Source organism: Ipomoea nil, unplaced genomic scaffold (genome assembly GCF_001879475.1).
Source record: "Ipomoea nil cultivar Tokyo-kokei standard unplaced genomic scaffold, Asagao_1.1 scaffold1770, whole genome shotgun sequence".
NCBI classification, from domain to species: Eukaryota; Viridiplantae; Streptophyta; class Magnoliopsida; order Solanales; family Convolvulaceae; genus Ipomoea; species Ipomoea nil.
Window position 1 is genome coordinate 650,136 of NW_017618198.1, and position 18,209 is coordinate 668,344.

The 18,209-nt window shown below is 36.7% G+C and overlaps 2 protein-coding genes across 3 annotated transcripts; both read left to right on the plus strand.

The window, feature by feature from the left end:
* Window positions 1-11,872: 11,872 nt before the first annotated feature.
* LOC109192524 (uncharacterized protein YKR070W-like) lies at window positions 11,873-15,875 on the plus strand. 2 transcript variants are annotated; one of them, XR_002056115.1, is made up of 12 exons: window positions 11,873-12,099; window positions 12,214-12,317; window positions 12,594-12,629; window positions 12,889-12,962; window positions 13,155-13,195; window positions 13,530-13,601; window positions 13,687-13,888; window positions 14,356-14,451; window positions 14,842-14,909; window positions 15,097-15,295; window positions 15,402-15,481; window positions 15,628-15,875. XR_002056115.1 is itself a non-coding variant. In XM_019343203.1 (12 exons), exons 1-12 carry the CDS (start codon window positions 11,978-11,980, stop codon window positions 15,688-15,690), a joined length of 1,161 nt encoding a protein of 386 aa, XP_019198748.1. In that variant the 5' UTR covers window positions 11,875-11,977; the 3' UTR covers window positions 15,691-15,875. The 2 variants fall into 2 exon arrangements, 1 of the variants encoding a protein (XP_019198748.1); XM_019343203.1 differs by having other exon boundaries at window positions 11,875-12,099; window positions 15,398-15,481.
* A 606-nt stretch (window positions 15,876-16,481) lies between these two features.
* Window positions 16,482-17,511, plus strand: LOC109192526 (50S ribosomal protein L10, chloroplastic). Its single transcript, XM_019343206.1, has one exon. The coding sequence runs from the start codon at window positions 16,572-16,574 to the stop codon at window positions 17,268-17,270; it is 699 nt and encodes a 232-aa protein (XP_019198751.1). The 5' UTR covers window positions 16,482-16,571; the 3' UTR covers window positions 17,271-17,511.
* Window positions 17,512-18,209: the final 698 nt, after the last annotated feature.

Here is an 18,209-nt window from a genome sequence, read left to right on the forward strand (position 1 = left end):
TGAAATCTAATCGAAGTGTATTGCTGCATGGTTTGGCGCTGTTAAATGGAGAGGAAGGAGAAATCTTGTAAAATTATAATTTTATCCCGACTTTTGACAGTCAACAAACAGTCAAATTAATACAGATGACTAAATTGGGTAAGAATTGTATAGTTGAGGACTTAATTGAGTAAAAGTTACATAGTTGAGGACTTAATTGGGTAAGAATGGTAATTGAGGACCAAATTGATAATTATGACATAGTCGAGGGACCATTTTAGGTATTAACTCTTATTTTAATCTAATGCACTCAACTATTTTAAATCACAAAGATTTTAGCCTTTGTATTAACATTCAAATAATCTTTTTTAGAATTGAAAAAATATGTATGTCGAATCGGGGACTAGTGAATAATCGAATCATTGGGGACAAATGAGAAATTTAATCGTTGAATCGGGATTAGGGATGAAATCGAATCGTCAAATTGGGACCTGTGACGAAATTGAATTGTCAAATCGAGACCAGTGAGGGAATCGAATCGTCGAATCGGGATCGGTGAGGGAATTGAATCGAGACTAGTGAAGAATCGAATCAGAACCGGTGATAATCGAATCAAATCAGGACCAGTGATGAATTGAATCGAATCATGACAAGTGAATAAATTGAATCGAATCAGAACCAGTAAATACGCCAAATCGAATCAGGACCAGTGAATAAATCAAATCGAATCAGGACCAGTGAATAAGGATCAGCGAAGAACCGAATTAAATTAGGACATGTGAAGCATTTCATTGTATATAATCCAATTTTCTTTTTTGTTCACAATAATAAATGAAATTTATTAAATTATTGATCATATATATAATTTTGCATATTATAATAAACAAAATATATTTAGATCACCATTAATGCATTTCATTTCATTAGCGCATCATCAATCACAATATTCACTGACTCACCACCTGCTGTCCTATAACAACGTAAAAATACTGTTATGCTTTATTCAAATATAAAGAGAGTAACAAGCAACAATCAGTTTCTTTATAATCAAAATTCAAAAGGTGTCACCATCTACTTTAAATAAAAAAAAAAAAAAAAAATTGCTTGAATTTGTCTTGTACTTTTTGCTAGATATTTTATCTCCATAGTTTGTGAAACTAGGAATAGTTGGGAAAGATAATGTATTGGATAACTAGGTGAAGAATAATACTTTGCACAATTATTATTATTATTATTATTAGAAAAAACCATGTCAATTCCACATAAGCAAATTTTAGCATGTTAGTTACATTATGGTAACCTATTAGAAATGACAATTTCATAATTCTTTATAGGTTTAAAAGGTTTAAATTAAATTTTTAAAAACTTAATGGTGATGTGCTATACCTGTTTAATCGATCGAGTAACATGACTTACATTCTAGGCAAGTAATCTAGTTGATTGAAAAAAATTTGTTTGTGTAACATATGAGAATTGGAAGAGTATGAATTGAAATGAAAGAAGAAAAGTCACGCGACTAATTAAGAAAAAAAAAAAAACAAAAAAAAAAACAGTGCACTAACACAGTTGGAACACGGTTCCATGGCATAACGATTGAGTGCAAGTAGTTAAAGAAATCATCAGCAAGAGAACACCTTGTGCAATAAATTTGTGTAGTTTCATTACAGTCCAATTAAGTAGGGAGCCATTAGGCAGAGTGAAACACTCGCCGGAATGTGTCGCCGTGAAACATGGGAGTCCCAGAATGAAACGGGTGGTCACGTCTATTCGCCGGAGCCAGCCACCCCAGAATGGAGCACGCCGGAGGATGAATAGGCTGGAAAACGTAACCCATCCTGCCTTGATCTGGACGCAAGTGGAGGCCAGTTGTGGTGGCCGCCGGACGGACGAAATCCAGTCGCTCCCATCTGACTAACAGTCCGGTGAGGTCGCCGTCAATGAGAGGCGAGGAAGCAAGTCTTCGGAGAAGTCCAGAAGAAGAAGAACATTCAAACTCAAATCTTTTTTGTATTTAAAATTCAAAGAACGAACGAGAAATCAAGAACACTCTTTTGATGTTTTAATTCGAAAGCAGAGAAGAAAATCTTTTGATGAAAGCTAAAATCAGTAAAAAATAACGTGAAAACTCTTCCAGTTGGTCAACATGAATTGTTCGTTCGAGAAAATCATGTTAGCCTGGCACTTTAATTCGAGAGAAGGATACACCACGTTCAGAAACCGAATGGTTTCCTTTGATTATGTTTCAGTTAGTTATGTTCCTATATCAGATAATTGTTTAGCACATATTTTAGCCACTTCGGTTTTTAATTATTCAGCACCTATGTACTCGGATAGTGGTCCGTCACACTCTATTTCAGCATATTTCCAATAAATGCCGCGCAGGCTCTTTTCAAAAAATTGGAGAGAAGTCAGAGAATTGATAATTGTGAAGGAAATATTGGATCAAAATTCAAAACATTGATCTTATATTGATATGATATAACCCCTCAATGTACAGTAGATAGAAACAAAACTATTACATTTCTAAAAAAAACAAAACCATTACGAATTTTGTATGTACTACTTACTATTACAACTTTATCTAAATTCTAATCCTTGTTACAAATGGATGAAGCCGCAGATCACCAACAGAACTCCTTTCGCTTGGATTGATTTGGAGGCATTGATTCAGAAAATCAATTAAGTGCGGCGAAGCTCATCGAGGGATGGCCGGCAAAGCATTAGTTATAGTCAGTGCAAATCGTTTCCAACCCCTGATTAAAGTCGCAATCGATGTGATACCTTCCCATAAATAATTCCCAGACAGTTAGCCCAACACACCAGACGTCACATCTAAATGAATGCTGTGGAATTACCTAGTGGTTGACACTTGCCGCCCTAAAAACTCGGAACTCCAATACTTGAGGGGAGCACTGTTGGCTTGACTTTGTCTGCCTCGGGTAACGGAGGGATATATTGACCTCATACAATTTTCTAAAATTATGGAATTCCCAAACCCACACAGTTGTATTCTCCCATACTTGTTAGCCAACATATTAGAAGGTTGTACCCCAAATGTATTATTTTTCTACTATGCAGGTGCTTTAAGCCATTTAGGATTTGGGCCACTACAACAGATAGTGTTGCTTCTTGGGGAAGGTGCAACCCGGAGAGGGAACCACCTTCAATATTAAGCGGAACAATATTAACATATTTGATGGCTTTTAGGATCTCTAATTCTAAGTTATTTTCAAATGGGTTTTCTTGCGACCTAATTTTAATTTCCTTAACGATGTAAAAATCTCCCGCTGCATTTTCAAACAGTTTAACGCGGCCCAGCTCCACTCCAGTATTATGAAGACCACTGATTATTATAGAATGGTGAAGATTTACTTGATTGTATAACTATGATTATATCCCTCAAATCTTTCTTAAAATTCTATACAATTATATGAGTTCTATAATGTTTTATAAGATTCTATAAACTTCTAATATATATATATATATATATATATATATATATATATATTACGGATCATATGCGAATGAAGGATTTAGGTAAATACGATTAAACCCCAACTATATATCTAATCTAAATTAATACTCACTTCACGACTTGTGTCTCTTAAAAGCCTTGTAATAAATCATTCGAGTGTCTCTCAACCTCCTTCGGTTCCTCAAAAGTTATGTTCAGTAAACTACACACTAACAGGCGCATAAACAATGAGTTTTTGTTTTCCAAAAAAAAAAAAAAAACAAGGAGTTTTTGTTTTTGTGTTGTTTTGTTTTTTTCTTTCGATGTTAGGTGTTCGTTTGGAATCGTATTTGATATCAATTGTTATGTCGTGGAACCGTGTCCATTTTACAAGGTGGACATGGTTCCAATACGACGCCATTTGCCAAATTTGGAGTAAATGTGTTGTTAGTGGTGTCGTTTCCCTCCACCAATCAGAATTTAAAAAAAAAAATTGTCAAAACAACTCAGTGAGATGTTGTGAATATAGAGTTCAAGAATTATGAACATAGAGTTCTATAATTATAAACATAAAGTTCTGTAATTGTGAATATAGAGTTCAATAATTGTGAATATGAAGTTTAAAAATTATGAATATAGAGTTCATTAATTATGAATATAGACTTCTAGAGTTCATTAATTATGAATATAGACTTCTAGAGTTCAAAAATTATGAACATAAAGTTACGTAATTGTAAATATATAGTTCAATAATTGTGAATATGAAGTTAAAATATTATGAACATAGAGTTCAATAAGACAAACGACGTTAACGACAAAAGGAAGCTTTTTTTTTTTCTTTTTTTTTTTTAAAATTGACACGGCGTCATTTACCACTAAAACGACACAATTTTGGAACCGTAGTTTTGTAAAAAGTTAACGGCAGAAACGAGAAATGAAATTTTTTTAAAAAATTACAAAACGACGTTGTTTTGGACCAGAACGCACAATGCATTGTACGGTCTGGTGTACGATATAAAAATCCCTAATCGTTATACCCTGCACCACGGCGCATATAGCACTGTGTGTCACGCGCCTCCCAAAACGACGTCATAGTATGTAGGGAGTTACGTGATTATGTTTATTTGTTTATACAATTATGTACATTTTTTATACAATTATGTACAATTTGTTATACAATTATGTACATCCGAAACAGGAAATTTATGTTTATTATGTTAAGAGTTGATGTGTATTATGCTAAAAGTTTATGTGTATTATATTTTATGTTAGATTATGCGTATTATCTTTTTAAAAAAATATGTGTATTTTGTTATACAATTATGTACATTTATGTATACAAATATACAATTATGTGTATTCTAATATAAAATTATGTACATTTTTTAACATGAATTTTTTTTTTTTAAAGAAAATTAACTGCCAACACAAGGTAGCGAAATTTAAAAAAAAAAAAATCTGAAACAACGTCGTTTTGCATCAGGCGCGGATATAAATTGCCTAAAATCCCAAACCATACCAAATAAAACAAAAACAATTGGTCCAACGAAAAAGTCCATTGGGCCCTCCTGCAGTCAACTTCAAATCCAAGTCCAATAATCAACGAGTTAACCCGATCCAAGCCAGTGCAAGTAGTTAAAGAAATCATCACAAGAGAACACCTTGTTCAATAAATTTGTGTAGTTTCATTACAGTCCAATTAAGTAGGGAGCCATTAGGCAGAGTGAAACACTCGCCGGAATATCCATTGAAAGCCATTAGGCAGAGAAGAAAATCTTTTGATGAAAGCTAAAATCAGTAAAAAAAAAAAGTGAAGACTCTCAAGTGGATCAACATGAATTGTTTGTTTACTGGAGAAAATCAACGAGATCGAGAACTCATGTTAGCCTAACACTCTAGAGAGAAGTCAGAGAATTGATAATTGTGAAGGAAAATATTGGATGGAAACATTGGATCTTATATTGATATGATATGAAAACCCGCAATGTATAGTAGATAAAAAATAAAAAAATAAAAAAACTATTACAAATTTGGTACGTAATATTACAGTTTTTATTTTATTTTTTTAAACCGAAGATGCCTATTAACTAAATTCCAATCATAGTTATAAATGGATGAAGTAGCAGATCACAAAACATAACTTATTTCGCTATGATTTATTTGGAGGCACCGATTTAAAAAATCAATTAGGTGCGGTGAGGCTCCTCGAGAAATTGCTGGCAGAGCATTAGTTATGGTTGTGCCAATAGCTTCCAACCCCTGATTCTCCAGACGTCAGTTAGAAAAGAATGTTGTGGAAGTATCAGTTGACACTTGCGGCCCTAAAATATTCCAAACTCCAAAATACTTACCTCTCATTGAGGGGAGTCGCTAGCTTGACTTTGCCTGGCACGGGCAACGGAAGGGTAAATTGGCTTCATCCAATTCTAACATTATAGAATTCTCGAAAATATTAGACGGTTGTACCCCTAAATGTACTATTTTTCTATGATGCAGATGCTTCAAGCCATTTAGAATTTGAGCCACTACAACAGATAGTGTCGCTTCTTGGGGAAGGTGCAACCCAGAAAGGGAACCACCTTTCAAGAAAGGCAATAGTAAGCGAGCACATCCCATTTCTGAAAAGCTTACAAAGGAAATCAGGATAACGTTAACATGTTTGATCCATTTCAGAATTTCTAATTTAAATTATTTTCAAAAGGGTTTTCCTGATACCTAATTTTAATTTCCTAATTATACCCCCAAATTTACTAATAACTCATTTTGAAACACTATTTTATATAACATTTCAAAAATAAACTAGTAGTTTTTATCCTTCGCAATTAATTTTTTTTTTGGACATTTATTTTTTATTTTTTTTATTCATCCTACGTGATATGTTCTCCCAAACATCCTCTTTCCATGTGTCAACCATGTGTCAAGCTGGAGATGCTCTAACCATGTGTCAAGAAAAGGGTCAAAGACTACAAAAATAGATAATATAGGAAAAACCTCATTTGGGACATGCATTGAGTTTCTTCAAATTTATGTAAATATTTATTTTTTAATGGTTGGTGAAAGAGATATGCAAGTGTCATTGGCAGGCTCCAGTCAAAGAAACGGCAGCGGCAGCGCCTTTCGACATAACCCCATCATCGCCTTTCTCAGCGTGACACTCCGGCGGCGCTCCTCCACGAAGGCGGAGACGAAGGATGCCAGCACGGTGAGGAAAATGTCTGTCGGATTGCAACGCTTGGAACACAACATATTGTTGCTGTTCTAAAATGGCAACAAGGTACACTTTGGCAGCTGCCCAGATTGGGATCACTTTAGACAAACATTTCGTCTCTTGCACTTGTTGCATATCAGACTACACAACCTCCATGGATAAGCTGATGATCCATCTTCAACCCACATTCTTCTAGCAATCCTATTGCTAAGATCCTGAATTGGAGCTGCAAATCTCAGCGCGTCGTGAAAGGCTACCTTACACCGAAGCTTCTGCAGATGAGGTGGAAGATTCTTGGAGAGTTTAGACTCCAACCCTTTCAATATAAGCAGCCCCTTCTATGTTCAGTTGCACAAACCACACAGTACACTACAGATTAGTCGTCCATGTTCAGAAAGAAGCTAAGAACAAGAAAAGCAGTTACGTTTCTCCTCTTATTTGGCTCCAATCCAAATAGGCGAAACATGAAATGGAATCTGATAGATTCTCAATTGTATGCTTGGACACTAAATGTGAGGATGGTAAGGAAGACACAATCCTAACATCAGCTTTCTAGATCTTCTTGAAATGTTGGACATCGAAAATCTCTGAGAATTCACTGCCATTTCAATTTCAGTATTCTTTAGTCAGAAAACATCTAAAATGTTTGTTATTTCATACATGTTCAAATAATGTACATACAGGTACTACATTGTAATAGAGTCAGTAGCATTCAAATAAAAAATAATAATAATAATAATGTACATTATGCCTCCAGGTATGTTCAACTAACTGGATTGATATGATTTTACCTTTCATCTCTCCATATGCCGTTGACTTGAAGATCAGGAACCACAACCGCAGCTTCGAGAATTCTGGCTGCTGGTTGAGGCCGCCGGAAACCACCACCACCAAGAAGCGCCGCTTCTCTTTGGAAATCGCCGCCGACGCTTTCCTGTAGTGGTAGCTGAAATGCAGGCAGGGGCGGTAGCCTTCGTCTTCCGGCTGCTGCCAGAACTCCCTCTCTGAGGCGGGAGCGGCACCATGGCGGCGGCGCTGGTGGAAATGGCGAAGAAAGGGTCGTACGTGTACTCTGGCGGGAGTGGGATTCAATGCAGGCTAAAAGTATGTACTCATACTTTTAAATTAAATAAATACTCATTTTCCCCATCATGATAATTAAATTAAATACTTAATAATAATGCCTAAGCCTAATTAAATATCTCAGTTCAACAAAACTAAAAATCAGAATATTTCAAAAAAAAAAAAAAACTAAAAATGAGAAATGTTTTCAATATTACAAAATTACGATTATCAAACAAAAAAATGTACATATTATTCCACAATATTACAAAAAAATGATTCTCAAACGTATTATTACAATTTTAATTTTTTTCTAAACTCCGATCCTAGTTATAAAGGGGTGACACATCAACTTCCTTACCGAACTTCTTTGCTCAGGGTTTGTTTGGAGACAGCCGTTCACAAAATTATTAAGGTGGGGTGAGCCTTGTGAAATGACTGTTGGTACAGAATTATTTACACTCCTAAGCATAGCTTCCAAACCCCCACCATCACAGTGTGAATAGGATATCTGCCGATGAATAGCTACCAGACTGTTAATCCGAGACCCCAAACATCTGTTGCAAATGAATGGTTTTGAACTATCCACATTTGCGAGTTGCCGCCGGGAGAAATTCGTTGGAGCCCCTCTTCATAGTTTCTGGCAACAGAAGGATAGATTGGCTGCATACACGCCTCTAGAATTCTCGCATTACCGAAACTGCAAATCTTTACCCTTCCATATCTATTCACCAGTATATTCGAGGGTTGTACCGCTAGATGTACAATTTGCCTATCATGGAGATGCTGCAAGCCCTTTAGAATTTGACCTACTACCTTGGACAATTTGCTTAATACTTTGTAAAATATCTAAGTCTACATTATCTTCAACCAAAATTTTTTTGGTCCCTAATTCAAATTCTTTTAACAACCTAATATGTATCTCTTGCTATATTTTGAAAAAGCTTTACTTATAACGAAGGCTACTAATTGTAATAATGTGGAGATCGCGAGCTTTTCAATTAAATCTATTAATGGTCTGCATGTATTCAAAAAAAAAAATTATTGATAATATTATTTATCCCTCACAGTTAAAATTCTTTTGACATTTTTTTTTTCTTTTTTAAATTCATCCTCATTTCATTACATCTTTACCCCAAACATCCTCTTTCATCTTCATTCGAACAATTGAAATCACTTTGAGCCCCATGAAGTTATTTATACTTATTCCACCTCCTCACGTATGGTGAAGATCTACTTGATTGTATAACTATGATTATATCCCTGAAATCTTTCTTAAAATTCTATACAATTATATGAGTTCTATAATGTTTTATAAGATTCTATAAACTTCTAATATATATATATATATATATATATATATATATATATATATATATTACGGATCATATGCGAATGAAGGATTTAGGTAAAAAAATATGATTAAACCCCAACTATAGATCTAGTCTAAATCAATAGTCTAAAATGAAGAATTTTTATAAAAAATAAAAATAAAAATACGTGGTGGCATTGTTATAATTTTGGGTAGGTAAGTTTAAATGTGCATATAAAATGAGAATACAAGTTTTTTTTTAAAGTTATAACGCCTCCACTGAGGCACGAACTCATAATCTTCCAAATGGAAGTCCAACCCAGATACCATTAGACCACATAGTCCTGGTGGGAATATAGGTTTTAAACATAGAAGAACAAAAAAACAAGATAGTTTATTCTAGATAAAAGGGTCAAATAGGCCCTTAAACTTTACCCCAAAGGTTAATTAGCCCCCTAAACTTTACAAAAGTGCAATTAAACCCTCAAACATGTCAAATTGGGTCAATGAAGCCCAAAAATCGGCAAAAAAACATGTTATTACAGGTCATTTCAATTCCGGCAACAGATTCCGGCGACCGGCGACCGGCGAAAAAATCCAGTCAACGACAACAAAATCCGGCCGTCCGGTCATCTTCCACTGGAGAAGACGACCGGACGACCAGATTTTGTCGTCGGTGACCGAATTTTGTCGCTGGTGACCGGAATTCCTCGCCGGAATTGAAATGACTTGTAATAACAGGTCATTTACCAATTTTTGGACTTCATTGACCCAATTTGACATGTTTGAAAGTTTAATTGAACTTTTGTTAAGTTTAAGGGGCTAATTGACATTTGAGGTAAAGTTTAGGGGCTTATTTGACCCTTTTCTCTTTATTCTAATATAAAAACATAAGTACCCATATGAAAAAATAAAATAAAAACAAAAATCTAAAAGCATTAATCCAAACTTAAAAATCAAAGGCATTGACTGGTCTATCTTGTTCCTATCTTGCAGGTTTCTTTCTTTGGCCTCCGAGGCATTGACTGGTTTATAGGCTTCCTTTGGTTCCGCCTTTGCAGGCATCCTTTAAGATAGACCAGGCCTCAACGTTGGTGCAAGCGGTAAGAAATTGCATCCTGGCCCGGGCTGAACGGTGGCCGGGTAGGGGTTTTTCAAATCCGTTGGCGGTAGTCCAGGCTTGCTGCTGGCCCATAGTAGCTAATCCCGTTAGGGTCGGTTCTGGTTCGTTACTGGTGCTGATCGGGGTTGATGCTATTGGCTGCTCTGTTTTTATATCGGTCTGTGTGCCGAAGTTTTGGCCTGTGAGCTGCCTTGTACTACTTATGTTATTTCTGGACTTAGGCCTGTGTGCCGATATTTGCCTTTATATTTAGATGGGGAGGTGTGTATTATTGCTTTGTAACAGGGCAGTCAATAGCACCCCAGGAGATGTTGCGGTTGTGGTTGCAGCCCGGTCAGATTGCATTATAGTGCTGGGACGCTGTGGTGCAGCTGGCGGGGAAGTGCTATGGCGCGTGACACGCAAGGTGGCTTCTCCCCTTGTCACCCATCTACACGTTTATATGATGGGCTATGATGCTGACATACTATACTTGATTCTCATTCATCGAGCAGGCGTGCGGTCTACATACTACATACTACTTGGTAGCATTCTTTTATTTATTATTACTTAGCCTAGTATTTGGTCTAGTGTTAGTGTTATGCTAGCATGAGACTTGGGGCCGTGCATGTTATAGCCCCGGGGGCCTTCGTCTGTAATCTTTATTTACTCTTTTTAGTTTAGTTTAGTTTGTAGGATTTAGGCCATGTGGGGTCTAAGTCCTTTCGAACTTTGTTTTGGCTTCGGCCTCTCTTTTTCTATTAATAAAGTATGACTTTTCTTAAAAAAAAAATAAAAAATTATCAATTAGCAGGGGGAATAATATAATGCAACCCTATGTGGTATTGGTTCAAATTATATAAGATAACTAAGGTTATATTTGCTTGGGAGTATAAGATTCCCATGTTTGGTTCATGTTATGTAATTTTCTCATAGAATGTCACATAACCTCCACATTAAGTTTGAGATGCTCTAATCATGTGTCAAGAAAAGGGTCAAAGACTCAAAATTGGATAATATAGGAAAAATCTCATTTGTGAGTTGGGACATGCATTTATGAGGCAGGAGTTTTCTTCAAATTTATGTAATTTTTTTTAATTTTTTTTTCTTTTATAGTTGGTGAAAGAGAAACACAAGTGTCATTGGCCAACTCCGGTGGAAGAAACGACAATGCCTTTCAACATCACCCCAGCATCGCCTTGCTCAGCGCGACACTCCGGCGGCGCTCCTCCACGAAGGCGGAGACGAAAGATGCCGCCAGCACGGTGAGGAAAATGTCTGTCGGATTGCCGCGCTTGTAACACAACATATTGGTGTTGTTCTAAAATAGCAACATGGTACACTATAGCGGCGGCCCATATTGGGATCACTTTAGACATACATTTCGTCTCTTGCACTTGTTACAGATCAAACTGCACAGCCTCCCTAGATAAGCTGATGATCCATCTTCCACTTTAAACATTGTAAGATGATGATCCATCTTCCACTTTAAACATTATCGTTTCTTTCATCAGAGCAAGCCAACGCGAAATGCAAGTGGCACTTGCGATTTTCTTTGACCAACCAATAAAATATAATTACAAAAATTTGAAGAAATTCATTTAAACATGTGTTTATAACCCAAAAAAAAAAAAAAAACACATATTTAAGTGATTTAAAAAAAATGTTCACTTTTTAAAACATTTCCATTATTGTCATTTTTTTTTTCCATTTTTTCCATTTCAAGTCATTAACCCACAAAGAAAGAAAAAAGAAAACATATGGTCCGGAACACCCCTGGCTGTATTGCCGCGAATCTGGCCTGGTATGAACCACCAAAAGATCCATTACTGAAATTCAAAGCCATTTCTCATTAGAAAAATGAGGTTTCGATTCAAACAGCCATCGCTACTCTCCCGGTCAAGCCTCCTACCTCAGGCCGCGGCTTCTTCTTCTTCTTCTTCATCGCGCGCTACCTCTCAACCTCCTCCGATTCCTCAAAAGTTCTGTTCAGTAAACTTCACACTAACAGACGCATAAACAAGGAGTTTTTTTTTTCCTGATTTACTCCTTTCGGAAGTTGAACTTTGTCGGTTTTTTTTTTTTTTCGATGTTAGGTGTTCGTTTGGAATAGCATTTGATATAGATGGAGTCATTCTCCGCGGCCGGACTCCAATTGGAAACTCTCCCCAAGCTCTCCGGAGATTGTACCACGATTCCGGTACTTCTTTATTGCCGTTTCAAATTATACGGAGTATTTGATATGATATAGTTTATGCTAGTTTTTCTTTCCCATTTTATGGGCTATGAGCTGTAATGCAGTTGTAGTTTAATTTTTGCTGCATTCAAACTTCCCGGGGAATGGGGAAAGCTAGTGTTAAGGAAATTTGACTATAAAGTTCCAATCTCTCAACAGTTTTGTTTATGTGTTCATCTATTTGAATCTGGATTTGATTTTCCTGTTAAGTAATCACAAGCTGTCGGTTTTTCGTTGTAGGCAACCTGGAGATTCCCTTTTTGTTTTTGACAAATGGTTAGTTCTTTACTTGATCTCTTGTTCTTATTCAAGCTAATGCTAATGTAGCTGATTTTCTTGTAACATAATGAATATTTTCTTTTTAAGTATTTTTAGAATTAGGGGTTATTTTTATTTTTGTTATCGGATGAAAAGTTAGAATCTCTCTCATTTCACTTTCTACATTGAGTAAATTTGTTTAGATATGGTTAGTCATCAAGGTGTGATGCATGTTGGAGAAATTTTGCTTAAAATAATTCATTGGTCATTTATTTAGGAGGTGGCACCCCAGAGTCCAGAAGAGCCGCTGAGTTGAGTGAACTTCTTGGAGTGAAAATATTACCTTCTCAGGTACACTTTCAAAATGTAATGTAACCAGTAAGTAAAGCAATATGAGAGTGGAATCCTGATGGCTTTTTCTGTGACTTTGAATTGTAGAATGGAGAGTGCCTATTTTATTTTATTTTGCACGTGCTTCTGCATGTGAAGGAGGAGAAAGAGATATATAATCTATTAACCTGTATGTTTGTCCCTTCAATGCAGGTTTTACAGGGGCACACACCTTTTAAAAATTTGCTGAAGAGGTATATCTTTTGCATTATGTTACTAAATTGGGATCTTCTACATTGTGGAGTATTTCTTTTCACACTTCATAAACATAATGTTAGTTAGAACTACAGGTCATGAATATTGGGTTCTGCTAAAACCTAGGTCATGAACATTGGTTTTTTTAAGGATATATGGGTCATCAACATTGGATTCTGTTTCTTTCGCCATGGCTTCTACTTCTATGGAGATTAGTCTGGTCAACTTGCTAATATTTCTCAAAAATATAATTTCCAATAAAATTGAAGTGTATTTTATGTTTGATTTCCATTCTTCAATTTTTTGTTGTCAATTTATTATTATTATTGGTAGGTTTGAGAATGAACTCATTGTTGCCACTGGAAAAGGTGAACCTGCTAAAGTGATGTCTGAATATGGTTTCAAGTAAGGACCATAATTCTATCTGTCTTTTATGTTCTTCCAATTTAATGTTGTAATTTACTTTATTGTTTAACTTGTGTTTGTGAAGAAAAGTTCTCTCAGTAGAAGAGTATGCTTCATACTTTCATGACATTGATCCTGTTGCTCAATATAAAAACTGGAAAACAGAGCTGGCATCAATTTTGCCAAAAAATTCCTCAGATTTGGCAAAAAGATATGATGTTTTCTCTGACAAAGTTAAAGCAGCATTTGTAGTCAGTGATCCTGTTGATTGGGGAAGAGATATACAGGTATTTTGTCGTTGTATTATTGATAGATACAGATAGGACTTTCTTTGCTTTTGAGCTCCTTGTGTGTTTTCCTCTTTCTTTGGACAATAATTGATATGGAATAGGGTAGAAATGTGGAGCAGGTGGAAAGACTTCTAGTCAACTCTTGTAGAGGTAGTTTGCTCGTAGCTATCGGCAATGTACACTACTGTAGTATTGAAAAATGGGAAACTAAGACAGTATGAAAACATTGTTTTAAAGAAAATAATTTAAGACAAAAGTAATACCATCAAGACCAGGTTACTCCCACAATTTTTGAGACTTCAAAAATATTTGTCTGTGCTTGCTGACTGAAAAAGTTTTAAAACAATATTATCTGATTCCAAAATTCAGTGAATACAATTTTACTGGTCTACACTTTACACTGACTGCTTTACTCATACTTAGTTAATTATTATTATTATTGACTTGTTAACTGATGGATTCAGGTTCTGTGTGACATTTTAACATCGGGTGGTTGTCCTGGAGATGAGAATGAGCATCAGCCATTTCTATTCTTCGCTGCTGATGATCTTGAATACCAGGTTGGTGATGATACCAAATTGCCAATGGTAAAAATATGCCTCAATTGCCACTCCATAATACCCCCAAAAAACCAACTTAACAATAACAGAATCATTTTTTGCATGTAATTGATTTGATTCTTGGATTAAAAGTAGTTCCCTGGAGATAAACATAAAGAAAATCGGCATCTATAATGTTGTGGAGAAAGGTAAATTTAATATTTATCAATCACTTAGCTTGTGTATTCACAATATGGCATATTCTTTTTACATCTGGACCAAATTGCAAAAGATGCCATCTTGAGTTCATGTTCTTCTGAGTAACTCATTGCAGTAGCTTCTGTTATGACCTTTTGCAAATGGTCTTCATTGTTTATTGAGTATCTACTGACAGGTGTCAACTTAGAACAGGCTGCATTTCCTTCTGAGCGTCTTGGTATGGGTGCATTTAGAACTGCCCTAGAGAGTGTTTTTAACAGGTAAATCCACATAGCTTCCCGAATTCTTCTTTGCAAATTGTAGGAGAAATCAGCCAAAGAAAGTAATTAAATGATTGCCGTCAATCCCCTATAATTCACATTTAAGTGCCATATTTCCGTTTGTTTATCCCCATTTGACATTGGCTCTTGACTATTCATGTATTAATCTTTGGTGCTCAATATGCAGAATTCACCATAAACCTTTGGAATACACATCATTCGGTAAACCAAATCCATTTGTTTTCAAGAATGCTGAGGCTGTATTGAGACATCTTCATCATCCCTCATCATGTCAAGCTGATGTCCGCACATCTGAATTAAATGCTTACAAAACACTCTATATGATTGGTGACAACCCTTCGGTTGATGTCAAAGGTGCAAGGCAGGTTGGTCTCACTGTCGCGAGTTTTTATCCAATCTTTACACAGAGTCAGCCTAGATCATAATTCATAACTGCAAAGCTAAGAATCTCGATTGTTGAACTCCAGGCAGGGCATCCTTGGTTTTCGATTTTGACAAGGACTGGTGTTTTCCGGGGAAGAGGAAACCATGCAGAATTCCCTGCTGATCTGGTATTGTTTCAGTCTTTATCGTTTTAAGACCCTCGAGATTTATGCAGCTTCTGAACCCCTCTCATGCCAACCACTTGAAATCCAACTTTAGTGAACTTCATATTCATAAGTTGCCAACTGATATAATGTTGTTTGTATGCATACAGGTTGTTGATACTGTAGAAGATGCAGTTGAATTCATTTTGGAGAGGGAGTGTCCTGAGTCCTGACTTGTGAGGCCATGAAAAAAAATCATCCATGGTTTCCTAATTTATTTATAGTTTAATTATTTGTAATGCTCAAATCTTGCACAATATAAAATATGAGTAAAGATTTTACTTTCAAAGACTCATTCTTTGATTGGAATAGGTATTACTTCCAAGGCTTTGTTTCTACAACCATTCCATTTGGGGTTTGTCTTTTTAGAGGTTTCTTAATCTTTCAATTTTGGGTGAGGAAGGAAATTCATAGTCATTGTTGGACGCATTTAGTTAACTAACTAGTAAATATAATATGTATAAGCCAACTATTATGTAGTGTGATGACATCCTATTTACCATTCTAAATGGGTGGTCATAGGTCGGTGGTGAGGCTTAGATTCTTTGGGGTGAAATTGTTTGAGAAAGTATAGAATTTTAACGAGATAACCTGAAGACAACGTGAGTCTCGTCACACAGAGAACTTTACCAATTATGTGAGTTAATTGTTATTTTTGCTATTTCCTCTTCTTAATTACGGAGTATGGGTGTATTTTTGCTATTCCCTCTTCTTAATTACGGAGTATGGGTGTAAATGAGCCGAACAGCCTGCGAGCGGTTCGGGAGTTGCTCGGTCAAACCTTGGCTCGAGCTCGGTCAACTTTGAGCTTGAGCCGGCTTGTTTTGTAATCGAGCCGAGTTCGAGCTCAAATATTTTAGGCTCGTGGCCATATATTCGTTGGAGTAATTTTTTTTAGGTGGTAATTAAATCTATATTTTATTTCAAACTTTTAAATCTTCCTAAAATACCCCTAATTTCCCAAAGGGGTAACGGCCCAACCCCAAAACTGATAAAAAGGATAAGGCAAAGAAGAGAACTGGAAGCGTACCCCAATCCTCTATAGTCTATATCAATGGAGGCCACGATCCTCACCATAGCCTCTCCTTCTTCATCGTCTTCCTCCCATCCGCTCTCTCTCAAATCCCATTTCCGAAACCCATTCGCCACCGCCACCCACCCACTCAAACTCGCCCTCCGCCCCTCCACGACCCGAACTCTGACAATCCGCTCAGCCATCAGCAGAACCAGGAAAGAAGAGACCGTCGAAACCGTGAAGCAGCAGCTCCAAGACTGCTACCTCCTGGCCGGAATCAGGTACAAAGGGCTCACAGTAAAGCAGTTCCAGGATCTCCGTACACAGCTCCCGGATACCACCAAGCTTCTCGTCGCGAAGAACACTCTGGTGCTCAAGGCCATCGAAGGGACTCCATGGGAGGCCTTGAAGCCGTGTATGACGGGCATGAATGCCTGGCTCTTCGTTCACAGTGAGGAAATCCCGGCCGCCTTGAAGCCTTACAGAACATTCCAGAAGGAGCAGAAGCTGGAAGGCAACGACTTTGCTGGGGCGGTTTTTGAGGGGAAATTCTACGGCCCGGATGACTTTAAGTCTCTGGAGAATCTGCCTTCCCGGGCCGAGGTTTATGCCAAGCTGTTGGGCTCTTTGAAGGGCCCGGCTTCCGCCGTCGTGGGCACTTTGCAGGCGCCGGCGAGGAACTTGGTAATGGTGTTGCAGGCCTATGTCAAGAAGCTGGAAGAAGAAGGAGGGCAATGAGGGTATGTAATTGTGTATTTTTGTCAATGATTTCAATTCTGGACATGTTATGAGATATGGCATTTTGTATATTTATTCATTTCTTTTACACTCTCAATTTGATCAGTTAACTGCTTAATATCTTCAGCCTTGTTGGTAGCAGTAATTTATAAATTGAGCCTCTATGGTGTTTTGTAGTTGTGTAGCTTTTAGGGTGCAATTGCTATTACTGATTAACAGGAAAGTTAAACTCTTTTTCCAATTCATAATTTGCATTTTGCAGTATGATATTTTGTTTCGTTTTTGGATTCTTGAAGTTTGATTCTCGGGATCTCTTGCATTGCATACACCATGGATAAACCGAGGGTAGGAAACTAGGATGAATGATGATAACTAAATGTATTCACTATTTGGGTTGTGTTTGAATGAAGGAGGAGAGGGCTCTGTTGAATGCATTTATTTTCCAAGCTTATAGAGAGGCTATAAACAATTGAAGCTCCGGCCTTCAAGTGCTTTAGAATAGTTTATGCCTAGTGTTGCAATTGCAGACCATACAGAAAGAAGATGATAGTAATAATGAATGAATTAGTAAACTAATAAACCTGTTTTCCTTTATTTTTCCTCAACATGGGGTTTCTCCCGAGGGTGTAAAACAATCCAACATCCCTGATGGACTTTTCTTTCTTGTCTCGTAATCCATTAAGGTGAATGCCTCTTCAGTGTGATGGTTTGTAAAGGGCGAGTTACTTCCCTTGATAAATGCATTTTGGTTAATGTGGCCTTGTGTTGTGGGCATTCTAAAACAACAAAACCTTTCATGGATATTTGGCAAATGGATTGATGAATCGTTGCCAACATGAGTGCATAAACAAAGCTGTGATTTTTAAATCAAAATCCCAGGTAGCAAGTTCTTGATAGCTACAGTGTTCTACTTTGTGTTTTGGTTTCAATGTAATTTTG

Coding starts and splice junctions, on each gene's coding strand:
- LOC109192524 (XM_019343203.1), top strand. CDS start 11,978: ATGAGGTTTCGATTCAAACAGCCATCGCTACTCTCCCGGTCAAGCCTC. Junction 14,452..14,841: donor CTGATGATCTTGAATACCAG/GTTGGTGATGAT, acceptor AACTTAGAACAG/GCTGCATTTCCTTCTGAGCG. Junction 14,910..15,096: donor CTAGAGAGTGTTTTTAACAG/GTAAATCCACAT, acceptor CTCAATATGCAG/AATTCACCATAAACCTTTGG.
- LOC109192526 (XM_019343206.1), top strand. CDS start 16,572: ATGGAGGCCACGATCCTCACCATAGCCTCTCCTTCTTCATCGTCTTCC.